The 23,918-nt window shown below is 44.3% G+C and overlaps 1 protein-coding gene across 1 annotated transcript in view; it reads left to right on the forward strand.

Annotated features, from left to right (window-relative positions):
- nphp4 (nephronophthisis 4) overlaps positions 1-23,918 on the forward strand; it is a gene marked incomplete at both ends in the record, with an annotated part of 904,050 nt that overhangs the window by 643,897 nt on the left and 236,235 nt on the right. Inside the window, one exon of the mRNA XM_084333446.1 lies at positions 6,570-6,730. Coding sequence (XP_084189572.1) covers positions 6,570-6,730 — 161 coding nt within the window. The remainder of the gene's footprint in view (positions 1-6,569; positions 6,731-23,918) is intronic.

The following is a 23,918-nucleotide window of genomic DNA, read 5'->3' on the forward strand; positions in this document are numbered from 1 at the left end:
ACCACTTTGGCCTGCTTGCAGCTCAATGGGAGGGGGTTATCTTCAAACTCTAGTACTTTAATCTTTTATCTTTGACAAATAAAGTGCATAAATCTGCTGCACTGTCTTCTTCCTACAAGTCTAGACACGTTCCGCCATAACTGCTCAAACTACGCTCTGGGGTCAGAGCGTGAGACAGGACGTGATACGTCACATGAGATAAAAAGAAATATAAAAATAAACATGCGCCCTCTAGAGGCGACAGCTGCATTTACACTTTACATCAAAGCAACATCAAAGCAAATATTGATAAATGACCACTGTGCATACAAATCACATTCACACACTAATATATACAGTATATAGTACAGTATATATATACACAGTGAATACAGATATACTGGAGACTCAGTCACTGTACAGTACCTTCTCGCCAGCTGAATAGACCAGATTGGACCAATCTCATTTTATCTCCCTGAGAGGTGAGGAAGAGTCAGATGTATGTGTGTTCATTGCAAATTGAATCTCAGAGCATAGTCAGAGCTGACTTGATGAAAATTAAATGGACTCCCTCTATTATGTGTGTGAAATGTTTCTGTGTGCTTCACTATTGGCAAGCATGTACTGTAGGGTAAGATATTTTTTATATATCATATTCCAAGTAATTCAACTAAATTATAGATACAATTATCTATGTATCTCTCATTTGAAAAATGATGTATCAATTTATACCAAATTCGAATGTGAAAAAAAGAAATGTATATGTATATATAAGGTAAAATATGTAAAGTGTGGTAAGCAATGTACCCTTTATGTGTGACCCCAGTAAGCTCACTGGGTAGTGTAGAGATAAAAGCACTTGCCTACCACTGCAGAGACCCAGGTTCAATTCTCAGCAGTGGTACCTCCAGCTTGGTCAGTCGTCCCTCCGAACATAATATTGGCAGTGTTCGTGGGTGGGAAGCCGGTGAATCCTGGTCATTGCAATATTGACTCCTAAGTTCTAGTCTGTTGGGGGGCACCTGTTTAGATGTGCTGGAGATAGTGCGAACCTCCTCATGCGTCACACTCTCCCAGTGAAACTCCTAGCTGTAAAGAGGGAAGAGGAGCTGTTCACCAATTTGGTGCTGAATTTATTTTCAGGAGTTCTTTAAAATCATGTCTACATTCCTACTACGACCCAAAGACCAAGTGAAAATGTTGCAGTGTTGCTAGGTCTCATTGTTGTAACTTAATACAGTAGGTCAGGTTACATGATTAATATTGAGTTATATTTCATATATGTTAATATCGATTATTATTTACATTGTAAAGCTAGGTTGGAAGAGTGTTTGTTTATTATAGTCAGAGATACTATTATTTACATTAGTCGCCACATTAGTTGGTAGAAATACATGTCCCAGAATTCCTTGCGCCTAGTAACCTAGTAACCAGCTGTGTCAATTTATAGTGACCCGTGGTACCGAACCTGCATAGTCCCGAGTCGGGTCTCGGATACTTGGGTTTGGGTGGATCACAATTTACTCAAGCCTAGTAACAGACGCAATATTTCTGACACTGGGAATACATTTACTTAGGTATGTATTTAGGTATGTATTTTTAGGTGGATTTTAAGAAAATAGGGCTAGGGCTTAACAGGTTAAACTTATTGGTAAACAAACGTAATGCTGAAAATATACACTTTGACTGCTGTTTTAACAGGGGTAGGGTCTTTACCCCTGTTATGTGCCTCTGGGCAGAAGACAGCCTGCGACCAAAATAACTTTAAGAAGGTGGTCGGAGGAGGCTCAAGAGGCACTACAGGGCTGCTTTGAGGTCACAGACTCGCAGGCACTCTGTGAGCCCCACGGAGAGGACATTGATGGGCTCACAGAGTGCATCACCGACTACATAAACTTTTGTGTGGACTCCAATGTTCCATCTAGGACTGTTACCTGCTACCCTAATAACAAGCCATGGGTCACTAAGGACATCAAAGCCCTACTGAACGAACAGAAGAGGGCTTTCAACGCAGGTAACAGGGAGGATGTCAAAAGAGTTCAGGGGCTTCTGAGAATCAACCTCAGAGAGGGCAAAGAGAAATACAGGAGGAAGTTGGCCAGCTGGAGAACAATAACATAAAACAAGTGTGTACTGGAATGCAGACCATAACCTGCATTAAACCGGCTGGGGGAAGGGGAGTGGATGGAGATGTAGACCGGGCTAATGAGCTAAACCTGTTTTACAATAGGTTTGATACAGCGGCACCGGCCAGTCTGCCCCCCCCCCCCCCCCAGTTGCCCTGCCCACCCCCACACCTCTCAGCCCTTCCACTCGAGCAACCCCCCCCCCCTCATCTCTGGTGCAGCATGTCTGCCCCCCGCGGCTCGAAGACCCGCTCCTCCCCCGAACACCTGAGACCCCCACGCCCCACAGTGTGGCTCTCTGCAGACCAGGTGAGTACACAGCTGAGCAAGTTACACACAGGCAAGGCTGCGGGTCCCGATGGGGTGAGCCCAAGGGTACTCAAAACCTGTGCCTCTCAGCTGTGTGATGTGCTCCAGCTCATATTCAATATGAGCCTGAGGCTGCAGAGAGTCCCAACAATGTGGTCCCTGTCCCTAAGTGCCCGCGTCCCAGCACGTCCAAGGACTACAGGCCGGTGGCTCTAACCTCTCATAATAATGAAGACCATGGAGAGGTTAGTCCTGGAGCAACTCCGCCCGGTGATCAAACCCCACCTAGACCCACTCCAGTTCGCCTACCAGCCCCGACTGGGGGTAGAGGATGCTGTCATCTACCTGCTCACCTAGACAAGCCGGGGAACACTGTGAGAGTCATGTTCTTTGACTTCTCCAGTGCTTTTGATACCATAAGGCCTGAGCTGCTGGGTGAGAAGTTGGAGGCGATGCAGGTAGAGGCCCCCCTGGTGTCCTGGGTTGTCGACTATCTGACGGGCAGACCACAGTAAGTGCGCCTACGGAGCTTTGTGTCAGACAGACTGGTCAGCAACACTGGGGCCCCACAGGGGACAGTCCTCTCTCCCTTCCTCTTCACTGTCTACACCAACGACTTCCACTATCGGTCAGAGTCCTGCCACCTTCAGAAGTTTTCTGATGACTCTGCGATAGTGGGATGTATAAAGGACGGTGACGAGAGGGAATACCGGGAACTGGTAGTGGACTTCGTCACATGGTGTGATAAAAAACACCTGCAGCTAAATGTGGCGAAGACCAAGGAACTGGTTGTGGAGCTGGGGAGGAGGAGGAGTGCACATGTGACCCCTGTTTCCATCAGGGGAGTCGATGTGGACATGGTTGTGGTGTACAAATACCTCGGTGTGCACATCGACAACAAACTGAGCCGGTCAAAACACGCAGAGGCACTGTACAAGAAGGGCCAGAGCCGACTCTACTTCCTCAGAAGGCTGAGATCCTTCAATGTCTGTACAAGGATGTTGAGGATGTTCTATGAGTCGGTGGTGGCGGGCGCCTTCTTGTACGCTGTGACCTGCTGGGGCAGCGGACTGAGAGCAGGTGACACAAACAGGCTGGATAAGCTTGTCAGGAAGGTCAGTAGCGTGGTTGGGGTGGAGCTGGACTCCCTAGCGAGGGTGGCGGAGAGGAGGAGCCTTGCTAAGCTCCAGGCCATCAGGGAAAACCCCTCCCACCCACTATACACAGACTTGGCTGACAGGAGGAGCATGTTCAGTGCCAGGCTCACACTACCTAAATGCAGCACTGAACGGCACAGGAAGTCCTTCATTCCAACAGCCATCAGACTATACAATGCATCACTGTTCCTCACTGCATCACTGAGCACATAGTGACAGTTACCATCTTCCTGGACTCTTAGTTTTGAAACAGCACTGTGCAATATTACACCTACTGTAGACCTCAGTATATTTTTACTGTATTTATTTACTGTATATTTTATTCCATTTTTATTCTATTGTATTCTACTCTTATCTTAGGCAATTTGATTTGATTAGTTTTGTTATTCTTATTTGTGACCTGTTCTGTCTAAATGTTTAAATGTTGAGCGATTTGCAGTGTCAAATATCCCACGGGATAATAAAAGTATTTCTATTCTATTCTATTCTATTTTACTCTTGGCTACATTTGAAGAAAAAAAACGCAACATTAATTCATACAGTCTGTAGAGGTGGATTTATGGCGTGATGTCATTGTGGGTCCAGTACCGCACCCATCAGGCTTAAGAGGTTAAATTGTGTGTGAGATACATTCATTGTCAGACCTACTGAGGTCCCACTTAATGTCGTATTTGTAAATGGCTATGAAAGTCAAATGTAAACTGTCACAATAATGGCATAATGCACCACACATCTGTCATACATGATGTCTTGTATTTATTTAGCATAAACCCAAGTTGGCATTTTCTACCAGTGACCGCTGGTAGCACAGAATCCATGATACTACTATGGTGAAATTCAGTGCATGTCAGCCTAAACTAACCCCAAGTAATCCTTCAGTCATCCTTAACTCATTGAACACCGACCACGAGTATAGTCGGGTTAACTCGCCACCGCTTGAACGCCAATCACGAGTATAGTCTGGTTTTAATTGTTATTTCTTTTATTAGCGATATCCATTCATTTTCATCCATCCAACCTGATGTTATTGTTGGGAATGGGTCTGAGCTCGCAAATACCGCCGCCTATCGTCTCCCAGATGGTATTGCACATCATTGGATTGGATTGGCTGGGGATGTGCATCAAGAAAAAAAGTCTGGTCCGGGTTTTGCTTCTCGGGCATGCAGTATCGTTGTACCACGTTGACTGGGGGGACTGGGAGCAGCGTGGATTATGTGTTTTGGACTATAACGTTGGATCAATGGACGCGGTCGATATTTGGAATGGCGATCAGGAATTGGATTAATCTTTTTGCAGAACATCTGATGTGAGGTAAGGACTCTATGTTACCAGTCTTGGGTTAATCAGATGTTCCTTTCACCGTCATCGGAGCGTGTGTGTGTGAGTGTGTGCCGTTAGCGCCGACCAATGCACGGATATGCAATTTTTCAGCCAGCTTTTGTATTGTGCATAAGGACACATATACTATCGATAATCTAGCGTTTCTTTTAAAAACGATTCATAAATCAGCCGAAAAATTTCGTGTTTTGTGTATTCCACTAAAGGGCTATTATCGCGTCTTTCTCTGGAATTACTAGAAATCACCAAAACTATACTCGTATTCAAAACGGTATAAAACGGAAATGTACAGATGAAAAAACAATCCGTTTTGTACATGTTGACTGCAAGCAAGTCATTGATAAGCGACGGGTGTATTAGACCCATAACCATAATTTAAGATATATTTTAAGCACTCGCTAATTTCCCCGTCCTCCCATTGATTAAAGCGCTGGCATGGTAGCCCTAATTTGGTCATATCCGGCCGGCGCTGAATGAGTTAATGACCCTCCAAGGCCTCTTTGCTTTGTGAGAGCAGTAGTTTTGTATCCTAATCTCTGTTAACTCTAGGGACTTTAAAGCCTCAGAATTCAGAATGAGCTTTGCCTGAATGCCAGTGTTTAATAAGTCACAGCTGGCAAAATATTTTCTCAATTCCCAAAAATAGTACCTTATTTTTAAGCTCTGAGTCATTTGCCCTGTTACCTCTTCCCTGTTACGTCTGCTTACTCTGTATTATCATCTGTATTATCATCATCAGTTGTCATACCTATCTAATACAGATATGTGATATAGTACATGCACCTCGACACCTAGAGGCCCTTTTCACAGAGGCCATTTTGGCATGTCAATGCTGGGTAAACATAGGTGTAGTTAATTGCATTAATTATGGTTCCTTCCATTTAGTTGTGCGAGAACTGTTTCAGTGAGACAGTGTGTCTCCAGCACACCTACATGGAATGGAACCCTACTTTACGTGATTAACTACACTAGGGCTGACCCATTTTAGTCGACTAATTGGTCGAAAGGAGCCGTAGTCGACTAACCAACCTCTTAGTCGAATAGTAAAAATATATATATATATATATAATATATATATATATTTTTGTATCATTCTTTCCAAAAGAAAAGAGGCCTAGAAGCGTGGCTAACGCTAATGGCACGCATACCAGAGGCTAACTGCCTACGAAAACAGGCACAGAGGCACTGAAAGAGGATTTCACCCATCTAATGAACACACTAGACTAGACAAATATCAAGATGTATCCATCAGTGGACCAATTGCATGCTTTTGCAGAGGATAAGAAGCCTTCAGTCGACTTCAGACATTAAGCACCCCCCACAGCCCAAATGGAATGATAAAAAAGAAATATATATATACATTTGTTTTCTTTTTTAGTCGACCAATTGTCGACTAACGGCAAATTTTGGCCAATCATAGTCGACCATCCAAATCCTTAGTCGGGGACAGCCCTAAACTACACCTATGTTTACCTAGCATTGACATGTCAAAAACTGTCCCCTGTGAAATGGGCCTATTGCACGCCTGATTATCTTCTCTTAGGGTCAAGGTTGTGGGGGTGTTGTTCCATTGTAATATAGGCGTGTGAACCCCGTTGACACTTGCAAGTGTGATGTATGGGGTGATGCAGATGTTGACTTGACGGGTGTCTTCCCCCAGACTGCCCAGGGCTGCAGGTCCAGTTCAGAGTGGACGAGTCGTTCCTGCGGCCGGGGGAGAAGCGCTGGTTCTTGCGCTACCTGGCACTCCACACCCTGCAGGTGGACGTCTGGGACAGCCAATCACTGCTGCTCATAGGAACCACCGCTATAGAGCTCAAGGTAAGAGACACAACAACACAAACAACTCTAACCTCCATGTATTCCAGTGACCAGGTCACCTGTGGCTCCTGGGAAATCTGGACATTCAAAGATCCCATTGAGATCCCAACTAAACCAAAACCCCTTTTGGCTTCACCTAGTTCTCATCTGTTTATCACTACTGGTATGTGCCAAAAGATTCATGAAAATCATTTCCTTTTAAATGTTTGTCAAAAAAATAAATCCATTGTTTTACATTTACATTTACATTTAGTCATTTAGCTGACGCTTTTATCCAAAGCGACTTACAAGTTCTGTACGACAAGCCATCAGGAAGGGCACAACTCTATCAGCTGAGTAACAATGTTCATCAAAGTGTTGAGTGCTACAGTGTAGGTTAGTTTATTAGGACAAGTGCATGACAGTATGGTTAGTTAGGGTTAGATAATTTTTATTTTATTTTTTTTAATTCAGATAATGGTTGAAGAAGTGCGTCTTTAGTCGACGGCGAAAGATTGGACGTGTTTCGGCTGTCCTAACTGGGGTGGGTAGTTCATTCCACCATTGTGGGGCAAGGATTGAGAATAGGCGACTTCTCTTTGATGACCCTCCCGGAGCTTGGATAGGAGTAGGTCTGAGGCGGCCAGAAGAAGCAGAGCGTAGGGGTCTTGAGGGTGTGTAGTTAGAGACCATTGACCGGAGGTAGGCGGGAGCAGTTCCCTTTGCCGCACGGTATGCTAGGTCGAGGGCCTTGAAGCGGATTCGTGCAGCAATGGGGAGCCAGTGCAGGTCCCTAAGAAGTGGGGTGACATGGGCCGACTTCGGTAGGTTTGAGATCAGGCGGGCCGCTGCGTTCTGAATGAGTTGAAGAGGCTTAGTGGCAGTGGCCGGGAGGCCAGCGAGCAGTGCGTTGCAGTAGTCGAGGCGGGAGATGACTGTTGATTGGACGAGGAGTTGGGTGGATTCTTTTGTCAGGAAGGGGCGGATCCTTCTGACGTTGCTCAGGAGGAATCGGCAGGTTCTGGTTGTCGCTGCGATGTGAGCAGAGAAGTTCAACTGGTCGTCGAGGACAACACCAAGGTTCTTGGCGGTCGGGGACGCGGTCACAGCTGCATTCTCGACTGTGATGGAAAGGTCAGTCAGGGGGGAGGATTTGGCCGGCAGGTGGAGCAATTCTGTTTTGCTTAGGTTCAGTTTGAGGTGGTTGGTCGTCATCCAGGCGGAGATGTCGGACAGACAGGCCGAGATCCGCTCAGAGACTTGGATATCTGAGGGAGGGAAGGAGAGGAAGAGTTGAGTATCGTCGGCATAACAGTGGTAGGAGAAGCCATGAGACGTGATAATGTTACCCAGTGATTTAGTGTAGAGCAGGGGTGGCCAACCCGCGGCTCGCGAGCCGCATGCGGCTCTTTGCCCGTCAATGTGCGGCTCTTCCATCCATAAAAAAAAAAAAATAATAATAATAATTACTTTTTTTTTTTTTTTTTTTTTTTTTTTACCTTTTTTTTTTTTTATGTCACTCATTCCATAAGGACGTAGAATAAACATTTTTTTTTTTTTTTAAATGGTCCATTTGCATGTTCTTGGTATCTGAATCTAGGGACATATATGGATCAGTGTCAGAAATAGTGTGTCTGTTACTAGGCTTGAGTAAATTGTAATGAACCAAAGGAGAATATCAATTCTATTTAAAAAAAAAATTATCTTTGACTGTAAATAACACCATGCTAAAATTGACGAGACCTGAAAAAAGTTTTATGGCAATAACGTTCAGGTTTGTGGGAGATAATCCCAAAAAATAAGAGAAATTAAAAAGTAAATCCAGAAGTCAGATGATTGACAGGGGCTGGTGTGAGCTGGGTAGGGTAGTTTTTCGAAATTTGAAAACCCTGAGTCTCTTCCTTCAAAAGACTACACTCACTTTTGGCTGTGCCACTTCCTCCTGTCAATATGCGCCGGTTTCCGACTCAATGCCCTGAGATTTCTATAATCTTATATTTCACTAATAACAGTTAAAATAATTGGTAAACAAACATAATGCTGAAAATATACACTTTTACTGTATATCTCGGGCTTAAGAGGTTAACCCTGTGAGGCCCAAATTAAAAAGAAATTAGCAACTTCAGAGGCCAGAGGGTGGGACATATAAACACATTTACTATCAAATAGCATTGTGAGGCTGAACAACAGGACCAATTGACTATACATGTGCTTAAAGGGGAACTATCTTATAAATGGCTTTTTTCAGTGTTTACCATTGTTTCTTAGCTATGTGGACTTATATTAATAGGATATATGTCTCTAATTCTCATATTGGCGAATTCTTCCAATTCTCCTCTCACAATATTCACCCTCACTGAACTGAGTCATCTGAAAATGTGCATATCTGTGATGTCAGAGATTTCTCAGCTGCATAATAATGTGGCAGTTGATGTGGCAGTTGGCACCAGGCCACACAGTGGTTGGAGCCCAGCCTCAAAACGGCTTAAGATCTTGAGGTCGAAAAATGCGGTTTTTAGTACTTGATTAGAAATACAAAACAATGAATTTTTTTTGAAAAAAACCTAGGTGTTCCATAGACTCACAGGAATTGTGTAAAAGTGCCCAAATAGTGAAAGAAATAGTAAAATAGTTCCCCTTTAACATTTTTTAAATAAACATTATTTTTTTAAATGGCTAAAAGTGATTTTGTAATTTTGCAACCGTGGGTCTCACAGGGTACTTTTAACCCTGTGAGGCCCAAATAAAAAAGACATTAGCAACTTCAGAGGCCAGAGGGTGAGACCTATAAACACATGAAGGGTGCCGTGACTGAAAAAAAAGGTTGAGAAACGCTGGTATATGGTGTGGCTCTTTGTGGTACCACAGTCATTTTTTTGTGGCTCTTAGTCTCTGACTGGTTGGCCACCCCTGGTGTAGAGGGAGAAGAGAAGGGGTCCTAAAACCGAGCCCTGGGGGACACCCGTCCGCAGGGGGCGGGTGGCCGACAGGGTCCCTCTCCATGACACTTGGTAGGAGCGGTCATTGAGGTATGATGACAACCATGTCAGCGCAGAGCCAGCCACTCCCATTCCTGCGAGGGCCGCGAGGAGGATCTGGTGGTTGACTGTGTCGAAGGCTGCAGATAGATCTAGGAGAATCAGGACAGAGGAGAGGCCTTTCGCTTTTGCCATTGTTTTCTCTTGCTGGAAAAAGTGCCCAATCCGTGAGTTGCATCACTCTGCACTTGAGTGATGGGAATGATGTCTGTAGCCAACTGGCCATGAAGACACTGACTTCCCAGAGATTGTTTAATGTGCACCGTTTATGTCAGTTTAATATCGGCCTGTGTCCTTGTGTCTTTTTGATAATAAAACTGAACACAAAGGATTTCCTGGATCTGGCCGCTACAACACTTTCAGCATTCAATGCTTGAGGTCCATGGATAATGTGGTTAACCTGTTAAGCCCAACCCTATTTTCTGAAAATCTGCCTAAAAATACATACCTAAGTAATTGGAAGATTGCTCCACTTCTACAAGGTCAATTTGCATGTGCTTGGTATCTAGGTACATCTATGGATCCCAGGGAATGTATTCCCAGTGTGAGAAATATTGTGTCTGTTACTAGGCTCCACAAAATTGTGATGAAACAAAGGAGAATATAAATTATGATTTTTCTTTGCATCTTTGACAGTGAATAACACCATGCTAAAAATGACCAGACATGAAAAACGGCAACTGAGCTTGTTCAGTACCTTCTTGAGATCATGTACAGAAAATCTAAGGAAATTAATAAAGGGAAGATGATTAAACAGAAGGTTTTGTAGATACAGTACTGAATTCTGCCATCCGGACACATGCTATTTGAAATATTATTATAGAGTATAGAATAGCAGGCCTATAGATTACCTTATTATAGCCATGTTGCACATCTATGGATCGGGCCAAATCTACTTTTTCCAATGACAGAGTTCAATTTGGATTTAGTATCACCAGGCGTGCAGGAAGAACCGAGAATGAAATCTACTGTAAATACAGTCAGCTTTTTATTCTTGCGACAGGTCCGCCATTTTGAATCGGATTTCAACACGGATGGTTGCTAAATGTTCACAGAAGGTAGACAAACTAACTGCGCTCTATGCTCTAACTAATCTATGCCAATAACCTTCAGTTTTGTGGTATATAATCCAGAGAAATAAAAAATTATAATCAGGAAGTAATTTGCTTGCAGGAAGATGGAAATCGCTAGGAAATGTAGTTTTTCGAAATGTCAATGCTCATTGTGAGCTCTGGATGTCCTCTGCTCATATGACTACAACTGGCGACGTTTCGCTAATAAAAAATTGCGGATATTCGCAAAATTATGAACACATTCCATTAACAAAAATCTCACTAATAACACTTTAACCTATTGGTAAACAAACGTATTGCTGAAAATATACACTATGACTGCTGTTGTGACATGGTTAGGGTGTTTACCCTTGGATACATTTGGAAAAAAACTTGATGTCATCTGCAGTCCACCGACGGACCCCTCGGGCTAAAGAGATTAAGATGGACTTCAAGGTAAGACCTGTCACACTGTGTATGGCATGCAGTCAACTCACTGTGTTAATATTACCACAGTCAGCCCTGCCTTCCCTAGAGCCCAGCTGTCTTCACTGTACCAAGTAGGACTGGTCTGTGATAATTTAATGCTAAGTTAGCCTTATTGTGTCTTGCTGCATGGAGCAAACATTCACTGTAATTACAAAAAAAAATCAGAATTCAGTTTATCTTTGTCATTTTATCGCCAATACAGTACATATATATATATATTAACACTTTGAGTGCCACAGACATGTATTGTCGTCTCATCATGCCCCCCGTTAAGTGCCACCGACGCGAATTGTCTTTTTTATTAGCGATCTGAATTCATATTTCATCAACCGAGTCTCCCATTGGTACAGCAGACCCTCTAGGAGCTCAGATGGGAAAATACCGCCCCCTATCGTGTATCCCTGTGTAACTGCAGGCCATTCGATTATACTGGGTGATCTGTGTGGGGGGAGCCAACTGGCTCCATTATGCTGGTGAGGGATCTGATGATGAGGGAAGTGATCGCGAGTTGGAAAGCAGCGTGGAATATATATTTACAGCAGCCAATAATCAATCAATAAACGCGATCGATATTTGGAATGGCGATCAGGAATTGGAATAATCTTTTTGGAGAACATCTGATCTAAGGTAAGGAGTCTATGTTACCAGTTTTAGGATAATCAGAGCTGTATTCACTGAGATAACAGCGTGTCCCGTATGTGTGTGTGTGTGTAATGTTGAGGAAATGAGAGAATAGATTTTTCAGCCCACTTCTATAGCGTGCATAAGTACACATACTATCGATAATCTAGCGTTTATTTGAAAACGATTCATAAATAGGCCGACAAATGACAACGTGTCTAGTGTATTCGAGAATATTCCAATAAATGCCGTTTATGGGGGAATATTTCTATTTTCTGGAAATTTTCAAGAGAACGATAGCTTTTCGAAATGCTATAAAAAGGATATGAACCGATTAAAAAAAACAATCCGTTTTGACAATGTTGACTGCAAACAAGTCATTGATAAGCGACAGGCAGATTAGACACATTTAAAACATAGATTATGCATTTTTAACGCTAACATTGAAGTGGATGATGGCATTCAAGGGGGTAAAAAGGAAAACACGGCCGGCACTGATAGTGTTAAGGCTGTCAATCTATTAAAATATTTAATCTGATTAATCACATGATTGTCCATAGTTAATAGCAAATTAATCGCATATTTTTGATCTGTTCTAAATCTACCTTTAACGGATATTTTTCAAGTTTTAATACTCTTATCAACATGAGAGTCGACAAATGCTTGTTTTATGCAAAAAATGCATATTTATTGCCACAATGAGAAATACTGTCCAGAATCTTCAAGTAACTAAGATGTGCAAACTGCATTGTAAAACAAAACAAATTAAAAAAATTCAACAACAAAAAAATCGCAACAAAATAATTACAGATGGGCATAGCAATGTACTAATTGTAACATTACATAGTAATGATTACTAACACAGTAGTGTGTTGAACTTTACACTTGAACTATTCATCCCCATTTGTCTTCAAGGATGACCCTCATGCATTGCACATTTGCATCAAATTCAAAACAAACAGTGATGCACAAAATACCCACACAAGGGCTGAGGACTCATACCCCCTGCACCCCCATCTCTCTCTCTCTCTCTCTCTCTCTCTCTCTCTCTCTCTCTCTCTCTCTCTCTCTCTCTCTCTCTCTCTCTCTCTCTCTCTCTCTCTCTCTCTCTCTCTCTCTCTCTCTCTCTCTCTCTCTCTCTCTCTCTCTCTCCTCTCTCTCTCTCTCTCTCTCTCTCTCTCTCTCTCTCTCTCTCTCTCTCTCTCTCACACACACACTATCCCAGCTATCTTCTCTCTTGCCCATTCCCTTTTTTTTATCTACATTTTCTCCCCATTTTTTTCAATTTTTCTCCCGTCCCCAATTTAGCATTGTCCAATTCTACCCTCCCCTGTCTCGAACGTTGTTAGGCCATGCCTCCCACAAGCCGGCTGCAATGTGACGAAGCCTTGCATCACGCGTCCCCTCCGGTACTCGAGGAGGCAGCCGTCGCATCTTTTCACCTGCATCGCGCGATCTCTCAGCGGCGAGGGTCTGCGTGGGAGGGACACGCCGCCCTCGTCGCTCCCTGATCTACTGGGCAGGCGCACCAACCGACCTGTAGGAGTCACTGTCCACAACGTCCGATCCCCACCCACCAGCTTCCCACCCCCTAATACTGTCAATTGTATTAGTATGAACGACCAGCCAAACTGGTAGCAACACCGAGAGCTGGGCTCGAACCCAGCATATCCTGCGTGGTGGTGAGTGCCTTGCCCACTGCGCCACCTAGCCACCCTCTCTTGCCCCTTCCTCATCTCTCTCACCCCCCCATCTCTCTCTCTCTTCTCTCTCTCTCTCTCTCTCTCTCTCTCTCCTCTCTCTCCTCTCTCTCTCTCTCTCTCCTCTCTATCTCTCTCTATCTCTCTATCTATCTCTCTCTCTCTCTCACACACACACACTGAGTCAGAAACAAACATAGTATCAATGAGAGTATCAATAATACACCTGAGTGAAGTCTAGTAAAAATTATTTTAATATATATATATTTTTTAAACATTAATCTTGCGTCAAAATTAATTGTTGCGTTAACACGTTAATAACGCATTAACTTTGAAAGCCTTAACCGGTTCAGCGCCAGAGGTCGCTATGTTGGGCCATTGTGTGCCAGCGCTCTGTTCAATGGGGATAAGTTCCGGTGTTTGCAGTGCTAAACCTATATTAAATATTATAGCTATGGATCTAATAACAACGTCGATTGTCAGTGAGTTTCTTCCGGTCAACATGCAAAAAACATACTTTTTTCATCCATACATTTCCGTTTTACACCGTGGTGAATATGAGTATAGTTTTAGAGTGATCCTGTGTAATCCCAGGGAACTCCAGCAAACAGCGCTTTACTACATTTCCTTATAAATCATTTCTCGCCTGGATCAAGAATCATTCTGAAATCAACGCTTATCGGTATTATGTTTCATCATGCATGCACGAAAGGGTGGGGGGGGGGGCGGGGGCTTTCTATGCTTCGAGCGCCACCTACAGAATACATTACACAGTACATTACAGACACACGCTGCGATCGTGTGGAAAAAATCATCAGATCAACGCAAGATTGATAACAGTCCTTACCTCATCTATGATGTACTGCAAAAAGAATAATCCAATTATCTGTTCGCCATTCCAAATATTGATTGCGGCCGTGTGTCCAACGTTATCCACCAAAACACATGGACAGAGTGAACTCGAGTGTCCCCAATCCATGTGTTATAAACGTTACTCATGCCCGAGAAGGAAAACCTGGACCGGACTTCTTAGATCGATGCACAGCCCAAGCCAGAGGGATTCCAATGATGTGCAATACCGGCCGCAAGGCGGTAGGCTGCGGTATTGGCCGTTTGCGATCTCAGAGCCATTCCCAATGATAACATCAGGCTGGATGGATGAATTATGAATGGATATAGCGAAGAAAAGAAATAACGACCAAAACCCGACTTTTCTCTGGTTTGGCGCTCAAGCGATGGCGAGTTAACCCGACTTATGTCGGGTCTGGCGCTGAATGTGTTAATATATACACATGTTTTTATGTCTTTTTTCCCATCCACTCCGCGTCTTAAGAACTGTAGAAGGTTAAAGAGTTATGAAAGAGTTATGAAACCGAATGTCTGGTGGTACTTTAGGACAAAATCAATCACTGAGTCTTGACCTAGGGGGGTATAGGCTTTGACAAGTACAGAGAATGTTGCAGACTGTGTGACTGCCATTTTGATGGCATTTCTACTGTCGGATGGTATGATGAAGAATGAGAAGAAAAATAAAGGAGATAAGTGCTCTTATTCTATCCTCTTACAGTGGATTGTCACAGACGCACTGGATGACGTCGACTGGGACATGCTCCGGTCGAGCTCCAGTGACATCAGTGAATATGCGGATGTTGTGGTCAGCTTTATAGCAACGTTAGCTGAGACTATCGTCCCCACGAAGATGGTTAGAGTCTTTCCAAACCAAAAACCGTGGGTCGACAACTACATCCGAGTGGCCCTGAATGCTTGCACCGCTGCTTACAACTCGGGCCGAGCATCGGGAAATATGGACAAGTACAAGGCAACAGCGTATAGGCTAGGCAAAGATGTGCGGGCTGCAAAACAGCGATATGCGAATAAGATGGAGACACAGATGGCCCAGAACGACACAAGAGGTTTATGGCGGGGAGTACGAACGATAACTGATTATAAAGTCAACTCCTCCTCAATCGTGAGTGCTGATGCCTCTCTGTCGGAAGAAATCAACTCCAGGTTCGGGGCGAGCAGTGGCGAAGTTAGCTCACCGGCTGGCGATGTCACTCACGCGTCGGCTGCCGCGGCAGGGGGGGTTCATCCATCGGGGGGAACACACTCTCTCATTGACGGAACACAGCGTGAGAAGAGCGTTTATGGGTGTAAATACTAGGAAAGCTGCAGGCCCAGATGGGATAACAGGACGAATACTCAAGTCCTGTGCAAATCAGTTGGACCCGGTGTTCACAACTATATTCATATTTACATTTACATTTAGTCATTTACCTGACGCTTTTATCCAAAGTGACTTACAAGTTCTGTACGGCAAGTCATCAGAAGTTGCCTTTGAGAACCAATGGTTCTCAAGCTGTAACGGCACATGGGGCAGGAGCCTATCTCCTGTTTCCGTAGTGTGAGGCAGCTTGATGTACAAGTACACCCCTTGGACATGACGCTAGTATGTCGCAAGGACTTCCCCCCAAACCAACCCTTGATGCTGAGTGTCAAGCAGGGAGGCTATGGGTACCATTTTTTAAATAGTCTTTGGTATGACTCGGCCGGGGCTTGAACTCCCAGCCTCCCGAACTCAGGGCGGACACTCTACCCACGAGGCCACTGAGCCAGTCATCAGGAAGGGCACAAATCTATCAGCTGAGTAGCAATGTTCATCAAAGTGTTCAGTGCTACAGTGTAGGTTAGTATATTAGGACAAGTGCATGACAATAAGGTTAGTTAGGGGTAGTTTTTTTTTGTATTTTTTTATTTTTTTTATTTCAGATAATGGTTGAAGAAGTGCGTCTTTAGTCAACGGCGAAAGATTGGACGGGTTTCGGCTGTCCTAACTGTGGTGGGCAGTTCGTTCCACCATTGTGGGGCAAGTACTGAGACTAGGCGGCTTCTCCTTGATCCTTGGCCGAGTCCGTGGTCCCTGCCTGCTTCAAGGTGTCCACTATTATCCCTGTACCAAAAAACTCCTCCCCAGCAGGCCTAAATGACTACAGACCGGTGGCACTCACCTCTGTGGTCATGAAATGCTTTGAGAGGCTGGTCAAGGATCACATTTGTGCCTCCCTCCCTAGTAACATGGACCCATTGCAGTTTGCATACAGGACAAACAGGTCCACTGACGACACAGTCTCCCAGGTAATACACAACACCCTTTCTCACCTTGACAGTCAGAAGGGGGGCTATGTGAGATTGCTGTTCATTGACTATAGTTCAGCTTTCAACACCATAGTCCCTACCAGACTGGTTGACAAGCTGATCAATCTGGGTCTGAGCTTCGCCATGAGTGCCTGGATCCTGGACTTTCTGAGTGACATGCCTCAGGCGGTCAGTGTGTGGCAGGGGTCTCAAACTCAATTTACCTGGGGGCCGCTGGAGGTAGAGTCTGGGTGAGGCTGGGCTGCATCAAATATTCCACAAAAAAAGGGTTTCAAGTATTCCAAAAAAAAGTACAACTGATCCAATCTTCTCAATATTTAGCAATACCATTTCAGAACATGAACGGTTCTTCAGAACATGAATGGTTCTTTAGAACATAGGCTTCTCAGTGGTGTCAATGGACTCATCCACATGCAGCTATGGAAATGCACTGTGCATTTTTTTTTATTCTATCACAAAGCTGTTTAATCAAATCACCAGCCAGTATTTCAGTTATTCTGGTTGCTGTGCGATCTGAGGGGGATTTGCTTTTGTCTGCCTTCAAACATGGTCTCCATCACTTCAGTCATACATTATTTTATTATGTATGCATCAGAGAGAGAGAATGGTTGCTTTTTCTCGTTGTGACATAGATTTAACAATAATTCTGCTTGCAGCTTGATATGATGATTTCATTCCATTTATTTGTGTGGTTCTTAGTACTGAATTTTGAGGGAAGGTTGCATCAAAATAGCTGTGTTTTGTTTCGTAGTGGCGTTTCAAATTGCCACTCTTCACAAGACCTACCATTTCTTGGCATATTAGTCACATTGGTTTGGTGCTGGACTCAGGATGAACGCATATTTTAAGTCCATTCACCTTTGAATTGCAGTCGACTTTTCTTTTACTGGCCATCTTATAAGATCCCATATTTTTCTGCTGCCTGCCTGCTGGCGAAACTAGCTACATTTATCTCACGGAGATAAAACTGGGAGCAAGGCTACTGTAGATGCGCTGTCAACTCTCTGCTCTGACTCGGACTGAAAGAGACGACATGCATTCCGTGAAGACCTGCCCTACTCTGCCTCTGATTCGCAGACTGTGGGTGGGGGGGGAGAAACTCTGACGGGACGCTGAATGTGATTGGACCAGACCCGTACACAGACACAGACGGACAGTGGCAGTGCAGCCGGACATGCAGAGCACTGCTCGCAGTCAGAGGAGATAGCGAGGATGCATTTGCCTTCCACTTTACTTGGTATCACTCCGGAATCACGTTTCAACCAAGTCACTAACTTAACGTTGCTGTCATGAGCCTGCGCTATGGTAGCCTACAAGTGATCAAATAAATAAAACTTCCAACTCGTGCAACGACTCGGCAACAAGTTGCGTGCGGGCCACACTAACACTAAACTTTGATGTCAAGTAGGGGGCCGCAAAATATCATCCCGCGGGCCATGAGTTTGAGACCCCTGGTGTGGGGGGTCATACATCCAGCACAATCACCCTGAAGCGCCGGTTACACCTTTCGTTTCATTTTCGTTTCATTGTCAGAGGTGTTTCGCCGCAACGTGGCAGCCTCGAGTCACACTTTCGTTTTTGTCACCTGAGCACACTGATGTAGTACACTGCCAAAGCAGTAGGTGGCAGTAGGTGGCAAACATGAAGGCAATTTCAACCAATCAGAACTTGAATGTGCCAATACACTTCCTGGAAGCTCCAGCAAAGAAAATGTCAACAAGGCAGGCGCCTATGGGCGCCACCATCTTGCCTATTTACTCAATGCAGCAATTCTTTTTCAGCAAAGCCTAATAAAAGTGCAATAAACAAAACGGATACATTCACTGTGTGTTCTGCCTGTCATTTGTTGATGAAACAAAACTAACATCAACACAAGTGACCACCAAGAGCGGATAGTTTAGTCTAAAAAAAGATCGGTAGCTACAGTTAGCTGCATGCTAACGTCATTGGAATATGCCATTATAACAATATAGCATTGTGGCTAGAAGCTAACGTTAGCTCACGCTAGTTAGCCAGCACCAAACTGATGATATCGGGAGCTATCAATAGTTAGATAACATTAGAGACAACGTTGTGTGTATTAAACAAAGGTGAATAGATGACTGGGCCTTTTTGTTTAATGCTTGTTAAGTTGAAAGAGGAGCTTTGAGCTAACAGGGTCTGATAGCTAATGCTAGCTCATGTTAGCCAGTGGTAATGCTAGCAGAATGAATGGATGTAAACTTTATTTAACATATTGCATAATGGGTACAATACAATACGGCTCAATACAAACAATTGTTAAGGGAATGCAGACTGTTGTAGCTTGGACTGGGGTCCTTATAAGAATAACTTAACAACACATGGTAGCTGCAGCTATTTGGGACACAGGGACACAGAGCTGGGAGCTCAAACTCTGTTGTCACCGGAGGGCACGCAGATGGTATCTACTGCGCATGGGCGTTTTCGCAACAACGGCTCTGTGCAGACTACACGGCTGTTGTCGGCGCGTTTTTTAGGGGTTCTCCAAAACGCAAACACAATTTAGCGTTTCAGCCGTATCCACCAAAAAACGCATTTCTGTGTAAAAGGGACATGAAACGTATTCAAAAACGTATAAAAACGAGCACAAAAACACTGTGTGTAACCCCTGCCTGAGTATCAGGTCCCCCCAGGGATGTGTTCTAAGCCCCCTGCTGTATTCACTGTACACACATGACTGTGTGGCCAGGTTCAGCTCCAACTCCATAGTGAAGTTTGCTGATGACACGGTGGTGGTGGGGCTGATCTCTAACAACGACGAGAAGGCCTACCGGGAGGAGGTTGATGAACTGGCACACTGGTGCCGGGACAACAGCCTACTCCTGAACATTTGTAAAACCAAGGAGCTGATCGTGGATTTTAGGAGAATACAGCAGGGGACACTGTGGATAAATGGGGCTATCGTGGACAGGGTGAGCAGTTTCAAGTACCTGGGAGTCCACATCACAGAGGACCTGACATGGACAACACACAGACTCTGTGGTACAAAAGGCGAAACAGCGCCTGTATCACCTGAGACAGTTAAGGTAGTTCAGAGTATCGGGGAAGATACTCCACTATTCCGGGGCTGTAGAGAGCATTCTGACTGGAAACATCACTGCCTGGTTTGGAAACAGCACGGCACAGCACAGGAAGGCCCTTCAGACAGTGGTGCGCTCAGCAGAGCGTACTACGGGTATTGCACTACCACCCCTGCAGGACTTAATGAAAGACCCCCACCACAAGAAAGCATACTAGGACCGCTACTGTTCCTAATTTATGCAAATGACATGTCGTCAGTTTGTGACTGCAACTTGTTCCTGTTTGCGGACGACTCAGCCCTGCTGGTCTCTGACAAGAACAAGTTACAGGTTGAAAAAACCCTCAGCTCGGAACTAGGCAAAACTAGGCAAAACAGAGTCCATTCTCTTCGGTTCAAATAACAAACTCAGCAAGACCGACGGCTTATCAGTTACAGTGGGTGACAATATTGTCACAAGGAAAGATGAAATTACCTACCTGGGTTCCATCCTAGAGGCTAATCTTTCCTGTGACAAAATGGCATCCAATGTAATAAAAAAAGTCAACCAACGAACTCGATTCTTGTACCGGATCTCCTCTCTGGTAAACAAGAATACCCTGAAGACTCTGGCAGGAGCACTCATTCAAGGGTACTACAACTATGCTTGCACCTCATGATACCAAAGCACCTCAAAGGCACTAAAAACCAAATTACAAACATCTCAAAACAAACTAGTCAGACTACTGCTTGACCTGACTCCTAGAACCCACCTCACCCCTGCCCACTTTGCCAACCTAGGATGGCTTAGAGTAGACGACAGCAACTTGCAATGGGCCTGGTCTACAAGATACACTACACGACCAAGGTACCCATGTACATGTCAAAATACTTCCCACAGGTCAGTGAATACCACAATCACAACACCAGAGGGAGCTCCACAAATCATGTTAAACCCAGATTCGGCTCAAACAAGGGACTAAACACGTTTAGCAATTATGCCACATCAATGTGGAACGCCCTACCCAAAGCTGTAAAGCAGGGGTGCCCAACCTTTTTTGAACCAAGATCTACTTTTTTATTTGCCACCTAGCCGAGAGCTACCAGCCCAAATTTGTCCTACTCTCGGCTAAGATAAGATAAGATATTCCTTTATTGATCCCCTTGGGGAAATTCAGGCATAATAGCAGCATGGGGGAAGGGGGTACAGGTAGTAAAAACAACACAAGCAGTGTAAACAAATAGGTCAATATAATTGACTATCTAACTAACTGAAAAATATATCCACAGTGTCATAAGGTGCATAAGGCTAGTATTAGTAGTAATAGTATTACCCATTCAATATGCACATGACAGAAAATATTATGCAATGGGTATATAATATAATATGCTATTTTATATATCATTGTAACAGTGTAGTGTAGGAATTACAAGAATGACAAGACTGTAACTGTAACTTCTCACGTTTATTTCACACTGACAACACACACACACACTCAGTTCAATGGGCATGAGAAAACATGTGTTTACATTGCCAAATCAAAAGTGGAACAATACAATCAAAACAAAAATATATGTACAATTAAAAGGGAATAGGAATGATGTGTAAACAGAGCTGTCACATTGCAAAATGGAATACAATCAAAAAAACAATTCCACAAAAAGGTCTGTCAACAGTCACTGATAGTTCTCCTTTATCTTGTTTTTACAAGATTGTATTAAATGTCTCTTAGTGAGAACGCTGGCACTGGGAAGAGGTAGCTAGTTTTTCAAAGTCTGGGTTGTAGGAGCTGGTTGCAAGCCTCAGGCAGTCAACAAGATGGTCATCTGTCAATGTGGTTCTGTACTTGGACTTGATGATCTCTTCATGTGAGAGAAAGCAGACTCACACAGGTAGGTTGATCCAAAAAATGCTGTTAAGTTCATGGCACATCTCCTGAGGTTGGGGTACTTATCAGGCAGCAGTAGCTCCCAGAACTCTGCCTTCATCCCTTGTGTTGCCCTGGCTTTAATCTCAATGTCAGTTTGAAGTGTGAGGATCTCGTTCTCCACAGCATGGCTGTCCAGATTAAACAGTGTGGCCACTTTGGATGTGATGTCATCCACATCTACAGTTCCAAATGGAAAACACATGTAGCTTGCAACAGGTTCAAGTATTGAAAAGTCTGTGAAGCGCTTATCAAACTCTGACAAGATGCTTTGAACTTGCTCCTCATAATGTGTGCAATCAAACTGTGCGGTGTCCTCACCCTGACGTTGAAGTTCTGCTTGCATGTGAGGAAAGTTGCGCACAGTGTTTCTTGTGCATCGTTGTATAATGCCGCTCCAAATTACCCTTTTTCGGCACAGCCACGGTTTGTTTGCAAATCAGACACGGTTTGTTTGCAAATCAGACTGATTTTGCGTTGAAATAAACAAAAAAGTAAGCCTCTTCCCACTCTTCATGGAAATTATATATTTTTGGTCTTTTGGCTGCTCCGGTTCTGCTTGCGGCGCTGACGCTGGTGCTATCCGGCAGCTCGTCGGAGGCAGCGTTGGAGCTGCTCCCTGGCGGCGCCGGCAGCTCGTCGGAGGGTCCTGGCTCTGGCGGCAGTGAAGTCTTGCTTGCGTTGTTGAAAAGTAGCGTCCTCTGAATGAACCTCTTTTTAGCTGGTGGTGTTCCATTCATCTTGCAGTTTCGAGTGACTCAAGGCTGGTCTCAGAGCCATGTTTATACTGTACCTGCCAGGTGATGGGCCCGACCCCCACTCATGCCACTCCATGAAAACAAAGGCATCAATTTGCATCCCTATGGGTGAAGCTTGCTGTCCGGAATGTACGGGATGTAGACGGTATCGATTGGCTCAGGCTGCCGACTGCCTGTTATACATAGGACTGCTCGAACGTGTGTTGTCCTCCCCTCCAAATCAAATCAAATTAAATGATTTTCCAAAATAATCTCGCGGTCTACTTGAAACCAGCGCGCGATCTACCGGTCGATCGCGATCGACTGGTCGGGCACGACTGCTGTAAAGGAATGTGAATCACTACCCACTTTCAAAAACACTCTCAAAGAACACCTATGGGAGACTGCAATTCGAAACTGGCCCCTACAAATGTTCTAACCCAGTTGTACAGTAAAGACCAAGTATGGCTTTGTCAGTATTCCAATGTACAGTGTACAGTGCCCCCCCCCCTACCCAACCCCCCCCCCCCCCCCACCTCCAATGTACAGCCCCACCTACCTAACCCCACCCCACCTACCCAACCTCCTCCAATGTACAGTTTCCATGTCAAATGTATATACACTCTTTTTCTGGACACTTTTTGTATCACAAACAGTACAGTATTTGCAAATCTGGTATGTCATAAATGTATAGATGTAGCAGTACTGTCTATCTGTATGTCGTGTGTCATATGATGAATTGAAAATTGGGGACCCTGATGTAAACAAGACGAAAGTCTTTCTCTTGTCTGCATCCCCTTAACAATTGTATGTATTGAGCTGTACTGTACTGTACCCATTCTGCAATCTGTTAATAAACTTTTCAATCAATCAATCAATCAAACCCAACAACAGCCTGTTCAAGCTGCTGCGGTCAGGCAAGCGCCTACGTACACCAGAGCATGTGAGCGGATCGGAGAGTGAGCGGAGCGAGGAGCGGAGCGGGTGGTTTTGACGTGAGCGACGAAGTGGGTTTTAAAATGGGTCGGCGCGACGTCCGGAGCGAGAGTTCTCCTCCGCTCCAATCCACTCCGGGCCGCTCACAGTGGTTTAACACTGATGTAATATACATGTAGTACAATGCCAAAGCAACAGATGGTGATGTACAAACATGAAGGCCATTTTCAACCAATGAGAAGGGTGAACCGTCACTCACATCCTGTTAGAAAAAGTATTGTTGTCGTTAGCTTACATGCTAACGTTAATGGCAGCGACCATAGCATTGTGGCTAGGCTAGCTATCATCGCTTAGTAGAGCTAGTGAATGGATAAACAACGTTATTTAACATTGCAGAATGGGTACAATTACAATACGGCTCAATACAAACAATTGTTAAGGGGCCCAGGGGGTAGTTTGGTCAAATCAAGCAAATTTACATCATGCTCCAAAAAAAATTTAAATTCTGCCGAGCGATGTGGAGCGGGGAACGC

Source organism: Notolepis coatsorum, assembly GCF_963971535.1.
Source record: "Notolepis coatsorum genome assembly, chromosome: 17".
NCBI lineage: Eukaryota > Metazoa > Chordata > Actinopteri > Aulopiformes > Paralepididae > Notolepis > Notolepis coatsorum.